The sequence below is a fragment of the Mesoplodon densirostris genome, chromosome 7 (genome assembly GCF_025265405.1).
Source record: "Mesoplodon densirostris isolate mMesDen1 chromosome 7, mMesDen1 primary haplotype, whole genome shotgun sequence".
Lineage (NCBI taxonomy): Eukaryota > Metazoa > Chordata > Mammalia > Artiodactyla > Ziphiidae > Mesoplodon > Mesoplodon densirostris.
The window spans coordinates 96,531,264-96,544,576 of NC_082667.1; the positions used below are offsets into that span (position 1 = coordinate 96,531,264).

General features: G+C 35.2%; 1 protein-coding gene across 1 annotated transcript in view; it reads left to right on the top strand.

The window, feature by feature from the left end:
• Nucleotides 1-13,313, top strand: part of DYNC2H1 (dynein cytoplasmic 2 heavy chain 1) — a 384,236-nt gene that overhangs the window by 235,832 nt on the left and 135,091 nt on the right. The window contains exons 80-82 of the mRNA XM_060105577.1: nucleotides 3,316-3,391; nucleotides 9,806-10,014; nucleotides 12,906-13,010. Of these exons, the coding sequence (XP_059961560.1) occupies nucleotides 3,316-3,391; nucleotides 9,806-10,014; nucleotides 12,906-13,010 (390 nt within the window). The remainder of the gene's footprint in view (nucleotides 1-3,315; nucleotides 3,392-9,805; nucleotides 10,015-12,905; nucleotides 13,011-13,313) is intronic.

Sequence of the window (13,313 nt, forward strand, 5' to 3'; positions counted from 1 at the left end):
GAATATTACATTGGGCCTGGAGGTCTCTGTTGGTCCAACGTCCTGGACCCAGTTCTCCCACCTCGGAGGTTCAGACCCGACACCTTACTGGAGCACCCAGACCCTGCCAACTGCATGGCATGGAAGATAAGATAGGAAAAAAAGAAACGAACAGACAGTACCCCAAAACAAACAGTAAAAGCAAAAGTAAAGAGATAAAATAACACAAAGAAACACACACACACTCACAAAAAGAAAAAAGAAAAAAGAAAAAAAAAGGAAAATGAACAGACAGAACCTGAAGGCAAATGGTAAAAGCAAAACTAAACAGACAAAATCACACAGAGAAACATACACGCACACACTCACAAAAAGAGAAAAGAAAAAAAACCAAAAACAAAAAAAGGAAGAGAGCAACTAAATCAATAAACAAACCCACAAATGAAAACAAACACTAAAAACTAAACTAAGATAAACATGAAACCAAAAACAAATCAAATGCAGAAAGCAAACCCCAAGTTCACAGTTGCCCCCGAAGTCCACCCCCTCAATTTTGGGAACACTCATTGTCTATTCAGGTATTCCACACCGGCAGGGTTTACCAAGCTGACTGTGTGGCTTTAATGTACTGCTCCTCAGGCTGTATGAAGAAATTTCCCTTTCTCTTCTTTGTTCGCACAACTCCTGTGGCTCAGCTTTGGTTTTGGCTCCACCTCTGAGTGTAGGCCAGCCTCAGGCATCTGTTCCCTGCCCAGACAAGAGGGGATTAAAACAGCGTCTGATTAGGGCTCTCTTGCTCACTCAGACTGGGGAGAGGGAGGGGTATGGTAGTCTCAATTGCAATGCAGGTGTGTCTGCAGCAGTAGAGGGCTGTGTGATGTTGTAACAGCCTGAGGCACGTCATGTGTTCTCGCAGGGAAGTTGGCCCTGGATAATGGGACCCTGGCAGTGGCATGATGCACAGGCTTCCGGGCGTATGTGGGTAGCAACCTGCACTTGCACACAGGATATTTGGTGTCAGTGGTGTCAGCAGTAATGGTCCTTGCTCACCTCTGCCGTTTGAGATGATAGCCGCGGCTCATGCCCGTCTCTGGGGCTCACTTAGGCAGTGCTCTGCTGTCTGTGGGCCCTTGGAGCAGGAAGCCCCTCTCCTTGAGCACCCCAAAACAACGGTCTCTTGCCTCTCTGGCAGGTCCAGACTTTTTCCCAGACACCCTTCCAGCTAGCTGTAGCTCACTAGCCCACTTCAGACTGTGTTCATGCAGCCAACTCCAGTCCTCTCCCTGGGGTCTGACCTCTGAAGCACAAGCCTCAGCTCCCAGCCCCCACCTGCCCTGGCAGATTATCAGACAAGCATCTCAGCCTGGTGAGTGCTGGTCAGCACCAATCCTCTATGTAGGAATCTCTCTGCTTTGCCCTCTGCACCCCTGTTGCTGTGCCCTCCTCCGTGGCTCTGAAGCTTCTCCCCCCCCACCCACCCACTATGTCTGCCAGGGAAGGGGCTCCCTAGTGTGTGGAAACTTTTCCTCCTTCACAGCTCCCTCCCACTGGTGCAGGTCCCATCCCTATTCTTTTGTCTCTGTTTATTCTTTTTTCTTTTGCTCTACCCAGGTACGTGGGAAGTTTCTTGCCTTTTGGGAAGTCTGAGGTCTTCTGCCAGCATTCAGTAGGTGTTCTGTAGGAGTTGTTTCACATGTAGATGTATTTTTTATGTATTTTTGGGTAGGAAAGTGATCTCCATGTCTTACTCCTCGCCATCTTGAAGGTCTGTGTCTCCCTTACAGATTTTTAATTCTTAGGTATAGTTTAACTTAGGTATAGTTAACTGAAATCTTTTTTGTTTTCACAATATCTATAATATTATTTTAAAAAATAACTATCTAAATGCTAGTGAGCCCCAATTTTTTATATCCAACTCAGACCAACTCTCTAAGATCTAGGTTTATATATCCAACTATTTATTTGGCCTATCTAGTTAGATGTCTCAAAAGTGACTGAAGATGCACATATTCTAGATCCAAGTACTAGAACATTAACTTCTCAAGAGCACTGATTTTTACCTCTTTTGTTTACTGCTATACTTTCATTGACAAAAACAGTGCCAAGTATGTAGCAGACACTCAGTAAGTTTTTGTTGAACACTTTGTTCATTGATCTCATGTTATCCCTTTCCAAACCTTGTATTCTTTCAGTGTTCCACCTGTGAGTGAATGATGCCAACATCAATTTGAATAAGCCATGAGCTTAGAAGTCATTCTCAATACCTTTCTTTTTGGTATCTTCATTCTCCATTACAATCCAATACAAAAATTATTTCATTTCATTGTCCTAACTATCTATCTACTTTTGTTTTTCTGTCATTTCTTACCCCTTCCCCACCAGGGTGACTTTCCCTTATCTTTTATATTAGGTCAGCGCTCTTTCTTATATATACCAAATATGTTTCTTTTCCTTAAACATATTACAGTTTGTAATTGTATGTGTATTTGAGTAATTGATTGTATTCACCCCTCCCCTGACATTTGACCGAAAGCTACATGGAAACAGGGATTATATATGTTTTTGCTCATTCTTTTATTCCCAGAACCTGACATATAATGTGCACTTAATAAATCTTTTTGAATAAGGAATGAATAAATTAAATTTGTATCAATATTTCTGAATATTATTCAAGACTAAATAGATTTTAGTTTGAACTGATTTTATTGCATAAAACTAATTACTAGTCGTAGTTGATGAAAGCCCTAAAAAAATTATTTTAAATTATTTCATATTATTGTGTATCACATATAAATGACTTTGAATGTTCTTTTTATACAAGCATGGTAGCTATTAGCTATAGGTTTATAATTTTATTTAGTTACATTATAAATGCTTTGTGGGTCAAATGTACAGAAAATAATACTATATGCCTTTAGACCTTTAAATAATTTTCATAATATTTCTGTTTTCATGTTTATAGAGAAAATCCACAATTCTGAAGGACCAAATTATAGGAAATCTCTCAAAGTATACACTCTATGTAGACTCAATGATTTACTACACCAATTTGTTCTTTCTATTTATGACTATTCTGCCACATACTTAAGTGATAAAAACATTTATGACATTACAAAATCCTTTGCATGCTGTAGAGATCAATAAATTTATTTATTTTAATTACTCTTACTTTAGATATATTGTTTTATTGTAGTTATTAAAAATTCTCAGTAGTTGCCTTGTTCTTTTAGTCTGTATTGAACATTCTTGTTAAGATTGTAAGGGCAATGATATATGCATATGTATATTTTAACATTGTTTGTAGTTCTTTAATTTTTTAAAAATTTGTTTTGATAGGGTTGGACCAAGTTTTATGAGTTTTCTTTATCAGATCTTCGGGCTGGTTACAACATTATTGACAGACTCTTTGATGGTAAGTTCTAATGATGGAAACTTTGACCTCTGGTGTCAATGAAAAAAAAATTTTAGCTCTTATTAAAAATAAGGTTTTTTTCAAGAGTGACTTGACTTCCTATTATAAAATTTGCTTTTTGTATTTTGTATTTAATGTTCTGAATTCCATGCTTGTGAAAGTTCATATATTATCTATTGTGGTCATTGGTTTTGATATAATCCATTAGATTTCTGTTTGATCTGTAGCTCTCAGGAAGCAGAAAGCTAGAATGACCTTGTCTTTACTTCACAGCCTTCACAAGTTTCAGGCTTCAACTAAATTATTCATATGTCTTTCAAGGGAATTGTTAAAATTTAAGAATATGGTAGACCAAGAATCTGTAGAATCACATTTGTATGATTAAGTAGATATCAGGAATCAAGGTACAAAGAATAGACTAAAACAGGGCAACAAACAAAACCATATAATCTGATCCCTTGAGACCATCTAGCTCTCTGCTTCCTGAAAACAGGAATGGTCCAGTCCCTGAGGGTTATTGCTCAGGGCCAACTCAAGCAAACACTAGAGTTTAGAACAATGATGGATTAGAGAAGAGAGTACGTTGATAGGACTCTCAAACTTAAAACTATTCCAAACAACTCTAGATTCTTGTCTCCCCCACCATCCTTTAGCCTTGCAGCCTCTTCCCTGAGTCTGTCCCATTTCAGTAAATGGCACCACCATTCATGTAGTTGTTCAGGTTCAAAGCCTATGAATCATCCTTGATTCTTCTCTTTTCCTTATCCTCAAACATCCAATGCTTTGGCAGTGTCTGTCCCCTCCATGTCCAAATCACATCAAGATTCTGTTCTCATCCTTCAACTTCATCAATCCTTGGTGTCCAAGAAATAGATTCTTTCAAAAATTCCCCACAGAGTAAATAAATTTATTATTTAGAAAAGTAAAGTAAAGCATATAATTCACTTTCAAAACCTACAGCCACATTTATCTTCTTTCTGTTCCTTGAACAAACCAGGCTTGTTCCTACCAGAAGGTTTTGGTAGGTGCTCTTCCTTCTGTCTGAAATGCTCCTCTCCCAAACCTTTATATGATTTTCTTCTCTTATCATTCACATCTCAGCTTAGAGGTATCCTCTTCAGAAAAGTTTTTTATTATCACCATCTAAAGTAATTTTCTAATTGTTCTCTATCCCCATGTTCTGTTTAATTGTTTTAATATATTAGTGCTACCTTATGCTTTCTTGTTTATTCATTCATTTTTAAAAATGTTGTTCATCTTTTCCAACTAGAGTGTAATCTATATTAAGCAAGGTCTTTGACTATTTTGTTTACTCTGTATGTCTTTAACATCTGTAGCAGGGCCTAGCCCATGGTAGTAGGCACTGTTATAGTTGGTTGAATTAACGGCATCATCATTTATTCTGTAACTTGGTTTCCATGAAAGGATAAGGATTAATGTCTAGCATGTGGACAAATACCTTTTTTTTATAGTTTTATTTTAATTTTTTATTGAAGTATAGTTGACTTACAATGTTTCATGTGCACAGCAAAGTGATTCCATTGTACATCTATCTATCTATCTATCTATCTATCTATCTATATATTATATCTATTTTTTTCAGATTCTTTTCCCATGTAGGTTATAACAAGATATTGAATATAGTTCCCTGTGCTATATCATAGTCCCTATTGTTTATCTATTTTATATATAGTAGTGTGTATCTTTCAATCCCAAATTCCAAATTTATCACCCCTGCACTTCCTCTTTGGTAACCATAAGTTTGTTTTCTATGTCTGTGAGTCTATTTCTTGTTTTGTAAATAAGTTCATAGGTATCATTTTTTTATATTCCACATATAAGTGATATCATATGATAATTTTCTTTTTCTGTCTGACTTAGTATGATTATTTCTAGGTCCATCCATGTTGCAACAAATGGCATTATTCTTTTTTTATTGCTGAGTAATATTCCACTATATATATATATCTGTAGCACATCTGCTTTATCCATTCATTTGTTGATGGACATTTGGGTTGCTTCCGTATCTTGACTATTGTAAATAGTGCTGCTATGAACAGTGAAGTGCATGTGTCATTTTTTTTTTTTTTTTTTTTTTTTTTTTTTTTTTTTTTTTTTTTTTTTTTGCGGTATGCGGGCCTCTCACTGTTGTGGCCTCCCCCGTTGCGGAGCACAGGCTCCGGACGCGCAGGCTCCGGACGCGCAGGCTCAGCGGCCATGGCTCACGGGCCCAGCCGCTCCGCGGCATATGGGATCCTCCCAGACCGGGGCACGAACCCGTATCCCCCGCATCGGCAGGCGGACTCTCAACCACTTGCGCCACCAGGGAGGCCCCATGTGTCATTTTTAATGAGAGTTTTTATCTTTTCTGTATATATGCCCAGGAGTGGGATCACAGGATCATATGGTAATGCTAGTTTTAGTTTTTTAAGGAACTTCATACTGTTCTCAATAGTGACAGTCCTAATTTACATTCTCACCAACGATGTAGGAGGGCTCCCTTTTCTCCACAGCCTCTTTAGCATTTATTGTTTGCAGACTTTCTGATGATGGTTATTCTGACCTCATTGTAGTTTTCACTTGCATTTTCCTAATAATCAGAAATGTTGAGAATCTTTTCATGTGCCTGTTGGCAATCTGTATAACTTCTGTGGAAAAGTGTCTATTTAGGTCTTTTGTCCATTTTTTTGGTTGGCTTTTGTTTTTGTTTTTGTTTTTGTTTTATATTGAGCTGTATGAGCTGTTTGTATATTTTGGAAATTAATCCCTTGTCAGTTCATCGTTTGCCAATATTGTCTTCCTTTCCATAGGTTGTCTTTTTGTTTTGTTAATGGTTTTCTTTGTTGTACAAAAGCTTTTAAGTTTAATTAGGTCCCATTTGTTTACTTTTATTTTTATTTCTTTTGCCTTAGGAGACAGATCCAAAAAATATTGCTATGATTTATGTCAAAGAGTGTCCTACCTGTGTTTTCCTATAGGAGTTTTACATCAATAGTATCCAGTGTTAGGGAATTCCCTGGTGGTCCAGTGGTTGGGACTTCACCTTCCATTGCGGGTTTGATCCCTGGTTGGGGAACTGGGATCCTATGTGCCTTGCAGCCAAGAAACCAAGACATAGAACAGAAGCAATATTGTAACAAATTCAGTAAAGACTTTAAAAATGGCCCACATCAAAAAAAAAAAAAAATAGTATCCATTCTTACATGTAGATCTTTAATCCATTTTGGGTTTATTTTTGTATATGGTGTTAGAGAACGTTCTAATTTCATTATTTTACATGTAGCTGTCCAGCTTTTTACATGTAGCACCACTTATTGAAGAGACTGTCTTTTCTCCATTGTATATTCTTGCATCCTTTGTTGTAGATAAGTTGACCCTAAGTGCATGGGTTTATTTCTGGGCTTTCTATCCTGTTCTGTTGATCTATATGTCTGTTTTTGTGCTAGTACCATACTGCTTTGATTCCTGTAGCTTTGTAGTATAGTTTGAAGTCAGCTGATTCCTCCAGTTTAATTCTTCTTTCTCAAGATAGATTTGGCTATTCGAGGTCTTTTGTGTTTCCATATAAATTGTAAAATTTTTTGTTCCAGTTCTATGAAAAATGCCATTTGTAATTTGATAGGGATTGCATTGAATCTGTAGATTGCCTTGGGTAGGTAGTATTGTCATTTTAACAATATTGAGTTTTATAATCCAAGAACACCATATATCTTTCCATATGTGTTGTCTTCAGTTTCTTTCATCAACATCTTCAGAGTACAGGTCTTTTACCTCCTTGGGTAGGTCTATTCCTAGGTATTTTATTCTTTTTGATGTGATGGTCCATGGGATTATTTTCTTAATTTCTCTTTCTCACATTTTGTTGTTAGTGTATAGAAATGCAACCGATTTCTGTATATTAATTTTATATCCTGAAACTTTACCAAATTCATTGATGAGCTTTGGATTTTCTATGTATAGGATGTAATCTGCAAAGTGACCGTTTTATTTCTTCCTTTCCAATTTGAATTCCTTTTATTTCCTTTTCTTCTCTGATTTCTGTGTCTAGGACTTCCAAAACTGTTTTGGATAAAAGTGGCATGAGTGGGCATCCTTGTCTTGTTCCTGATCTTAGAGGAAATGCTTTCAGCTTTTCATCATTGAGAATGATGTTGGCTGTGGGTTTGTCATCTGTGGCCTTTATTGTGTTGAGATATGTTCGAGTCCTATTTTAATTTACATGTTTTTGAGATTTTTAAAACTTTTAAATGAAGTATGATACGCGTACAAAAAGTACTTATATCATAAGATTACAGCCCAGTGAAATTTCCACAAACTGAACACTCTCATGTAGGTAGCACCTTAATCAAGAAACAGAACATTACCAATACTTCAGATTTTACTCTAATGCTGCCTTCCAGTTACTACCATTCTTCAAGTTCCCCCACCCCCACTCCTGTGGTAAAGACCAGGAACCTAAACTATATAGATTAGCTTTGCCTGTTTTTATAAAACTGGAATCATATATCATGTATTCTTTAGTCTTTGGATTCTTTCAGTTAACATTATATTTGAGAGATTCATCCATATGGTTACATGTCATTGTTGTCCATTTATTCTCAGTGCTATATAGTTTGCCATTCTGTGATTGTATTTCTTCTCTTGGTGGGTAGTTTTCAAGTTTTTTCTTTTTCTTTTTTTTTTTTTTTTTTTTTTTTGCGGTACGCGGGCCTCTCACTGTCGTGGCCTCTCCCGTTGCGGAGCACAGGCTCTGGACGCACAGGCCCAGCGGCCATGGCTCACGGGCCCAGCCGCTCCGCGGCATATGGGACCCTCCCAGACTGGGGCACGAACCCGCATCCCCTGCATCGGCAGGCGGACTCTCAACCAGTGCGCCACCAGGGAGGCCCCTCAAGTTTTTTCTTGGTGGACACGTGGGTAGTTTGGGATGATTGTGCTATATCTTTGGGTGACTACTTGAATATATTTCTGTTGGGTATATATGTAGAAGTAAATAGGATATTAATTTATTTATTCCCTATAGTTAGTTAATGCCTAACAGTATTCCAAATGAATTTTTTGTTTATTTAAAAATTATTTGAATTATACTTCAGAAAAGTACACATAAAGGTATAATTCAATAGATTTTCATAAATTGAACCCTTGTAACTAGCCCAAAGTCAATAAATAGTGTATTACCAACATTCTGGAAACATCTCCCCCCCTCATTTTTACGTATGACCCAACATTTTCCCATTTTGTGCTAAGGCCAATCAATTTTCTGATTTCCGTGAGTTGTTTTTTTAATGTTTATTTTGAAACATAATTTTTGGAGGATATATACTAGTATTTTAGCTTGCTTAGAAACTTGGTAATTCTGCAAAAGGCTTTTGAACATTTATTTGATATTTATAATATCACTTTGAGACAAATATTATTAATGCTCTTTTAAGATGAGGATACCAAAGCACAGAGAGTTTGAATGATTTGTTTATCATTGTGTTTCAAGCTTGCAATGGAATTAATTAATAGCATCATATGTTTTTTTACATACATCACACCAGTGAATTGTTGTAAGAGGAAGATGCTTCAAAATGATACTGAATCTCATGGTAGAAGTCTAAATATAATCTTATGATTACAAGATTTCCTGATATTAAGGGACCTCCACATATGGAGAATTAAATGTAAAAAAGAGGAATGGTTCACTGAATTTTACAGTACTGAAATAGTCTAAACTAGTAATGCTAGCAGTGATGTTAACTAGGTAGATTAAAATTGTGTTTCCTGCATTTACTGCTGTTGGGGAGGAAGAAATTTTCTTCTACCCTTCTGGGTTCTTCTGGCTGATCTAAGAATTTACACTGACATGAAACAGATTAACAGGAGAAGATCAAACAAAAATTAATAACATGTATATATAGGAGAGACCCAGGAAGACTAAGTAACTTGCCAAATGGCTGAAACCCTCACCTTAAATACTGTCTTCAACTAGAAACAGAAGAGGGTGTTTGGGGTAGTGGATTTAGACTTCAGAAGGGAGGAAGGCAGTCAACATGGAGATGCAAAAAAGCAGATGTTTGGTAAACAAATTGCTGGGCTATGCAGAGACAATGGGACACAGGGAGGAATTTTAACAGACTTTGCCAGGTTCCTTCCTGTCCACCATACCTAGTTCATATTATAGTTATCTATGTTGGTAGCTCCCTTTCTGGAACAGGTCCTCTATGATTATAGTATTAATATTATTAATATTAATGAGCACTACATTAATTTAAGCATTTTAAGGAATGATTTAAATGAATTAAATATGTATTGTTATATCCTATAAATATAACTGGAGCCAGGAATTTGTTTAATATTTTAGAATTTGTTTTAGAAAATTTCTAATATCTTAGAAATGAAACGAATAAAAGCTTTTTTTTTCAATTATAGGTACCAAAGATGTACAATGGGAATTTGTACATGGTTTGCTCGAAAATGCTATTTATGGAGGACGTATAGATAACTATTTTGACCTTAGAGTTCTTCAGTCATACCTGAAACAGTTTTTTAATTCTTCAATAATTGATGTATTAAACCAAAGGAACAAGAAAAGCATTTTTCCATACTCCATATATCTACCAAAATCCTGCAGCATTTTGGTAGGTAAAATTAATTATTTTCAATTTACCACCAGATAGAAACTTGAATAATTTCTTATATTGTTAAATATATGTTGTTACTTTTCAAATGTATAAGCAATTGTCATTCACAAATATGGGTTTTTTTTTATTATGCCAATATGCAGCCTGATTCTTTAAACTCTAGTTAGGTGTCCTATTACTTTTGGATACTTAATGATCACTGATTGATGATAATAGGATATAGTAAATAGGTAAATCGTGAAGGGGATGGCCAAGGAAAATTTTTACATTGTAGGGGTGCCATGAAGATCTGGAATGGGTAATATGCTACTTCTTCATAGTTTTGAGAGTACTCTGATACATTAAATTTGAAAGAAAGCAAATATTATTTAACAATATCTACCTTCATACTTTGGCTTATAAATTTAAAGGAGTTCTAAATATACAAGAGAGATTCACTTTATCTAGCTTTCATAGCAACATTTTTGTTTATGTGTATTTATTTTATCCAGCTGTAGCTTTTTGCTTTGAGTCATCATATAAAAGCCTCCTAGAATGCAATAATCTTTTCCAGAAAATAGTACAAAATGTAGCCCAAAGATTTCAATTCTGGTTTATTTTGCCACAAATTTGTATTTGTGTGAATGCCCAAATAACATTTTCGTTACATAGAGTATTAAAATTATACATTTCTTCATTAATTACAAAATATATATATTCAATTATATAGTTCTATCAGTATTGTGCCTTTTTCTCTTATTCAAATATTTTTCAAGAAAATTCCTTTGTTTTAGTGATATAAGTCAGAAAACAAAGCTTAAAAATCAGTATTAAACATATTACTCTATTGAATATCTTATCTATTTTGTTATTAAGTATTCCATCGATTTTGTTTTTCAGTATCTTTCATTCACTTACTCATTCATTCAATAATACACATTGAACATTTGCTCTGACAACGCTGTTCCAGACTTTGTGGATCTCTTGATGCACTGTGGAGTTTACTTTTTATTGGGAGAAACTTAGAGTGAATGAGCAAACAGAAATATCACATAGCTATTTATTATATATTTATTTCAGATAGTGTACTGTGAGAAGTCTTTCATCTCTATTGTTTGAAGGTTAAATTGAAAAATAAAATATATACAGAAAAGTGTACATCATAAATATACAATGCAGTGCATTTTTATACATTGAACACATGTTTGCCACCAGCACTGCGATCAAGAAACAGAACATTTTCAGCTCCCCAGAAGTCCTCCTCAGGTTCCCTTCTAGTTACTACCTCCTCAACAAAGGATACATTAGCTTAGCTTCTAACAGCCTGTGTTAGTTTTGCCTGTGTTTGTACTTCATGTAAAGGGTATCATTTGCTATATATTCTTTTGTGTCCAAATGAGGATAAATCAGTTTGGATATGAAGTAGTCTACTATTTAGGAAATATGTCAGTGTATAGTCCTAGGTAGAGAGAAGACTCTAGCCACACTAGATGAGAAAATTTCACAGACATTTAAAAATGAATAAAGTGTATAAATACAAAGAATAATAGCTTTAAAATTATAAGATGATTATAGGAATTCCCTGGTGGTCCAGTGGTTGGAACTCTGTGCTTCCACTGCAGGGGGCATGGGTTCGATCCCTGATCGGGATACTAAGATCCCGCATGCCGTGAGGCACATGAAGATCTGGAATGGGAGATTTTTTTTAGATGGGAGATTTTTTTCCATCTAAAAAAAAAAAGAAAAATTAAAATATAGAAAAATAAAAAAATTATAAGATTATTTATGAGAGTCAATGTTTAGCTTTCTATTTAATTGAGTTAGATAGAAGGAGGAAGCCAGAAGTTTCCCAGGAGATGAGAAACAGACACACATATGCATGGATATATATAAGCATACACTTACATATACATACATATATATTTATGCATATCTACATTGTGATTGAAAACCTTAAGGAAGTATACTGAGATATAGGAGAGGAAATATTTCAAAGAACAGCATGTCTTTCCAAACTTTGACATACTTCCTGTAGTTAAACTCCAGGAAGCCCAGGACCTGTGTCTTGGAAATACTGCAGAGGCAGCTGCGAAGGATGAGAAAGGATGATGGGGGTGGGGGCAGAAGATGAGTCTCCTTCACCAAAAACAGTTTCTCCTACTTCAGCAAGAACAGTTTAGATGCATATATTTACAATACCTGCCTTAAAATAACTCGTCTCCTCATGAAAACAAACAAAACAATTCCCATCTTTCAGCCAAACTGAATAAATCCTCTTGATCTACACTTAGTTTCCCATCTAGAATCTGAAGTGAAAACTGTTCAGATGAGTGCTTGGCAAATCAAGCTTTTGCAGTGCTTACAGTAATTCTTGGGATGAAATGATAGGATTTTTGATACATTTCATCACACCTCACCAGCAAAGACTAACTATGGGATTGCTTTATAATAAAGCAATTTACAAAGCAGTTCTTGTATATCAGACTGTGTGAGTATAGGTTTCTGGGAGTGCTATAAGTTTAAAAGAAAAGATTGTTGGAATATTTATCTCATTATAAACAGAGCTACACTCTGCAGATTAGTCTTTGGTAGGTTACAGGAAAAATAACTACACATAGTAGGCATAGTTACTCAAATATGTTTGTTTTAATCAATTCCCTTCTGAATGTGAGAAGTATAGGATTAGAAAGTATAGTATCAAATAATTTAAGTACGAACAAGTAATGACAAAGAATATTTCCATTAGATTACTGAGTTAATGCTATACAGACTGAAAGTGAGATTTACCTAGACAAGGTAACATGAATAATTAATCATTTAATACTTAACAATATTCTGGTTCTTTCTGATTTCGGTGGTTGTAAGTTTAATCTTTATTGAAAAACTGTTTTTTAATTCTTTGTGTTTAGGACTATCGTGCCGTCATTGAAAAACTTCCAGAGGATGACAAACCTAGTTTCTTTGGTCTACCTGCCAATATTGCTCGTTCATCTCAGCGTATGATCAGTTCTCAGGTAACCTAAAAAAAGATACATGTTTTAGAAAAAATGTTGCTACTGAGCCTAAAAGAAACATTACATTTTATTTAATACTACAGATCCACATGCTTTTATTTAATTTTTAAATTTTATTTAATACAATAGATTCCAGTCTTACCTTAAATAAATTTTAAATGAGCCAAATAGTTCTATCTTAATACATTTGTTAAAATTAGTAAAATAACACTGAACACTATCAAGTTTATCCAAAATATATTGGTTTTACTCCTGTGATTTATCTTATTAAGGGTACTTTAAATTTAATTTACACCATTGAAT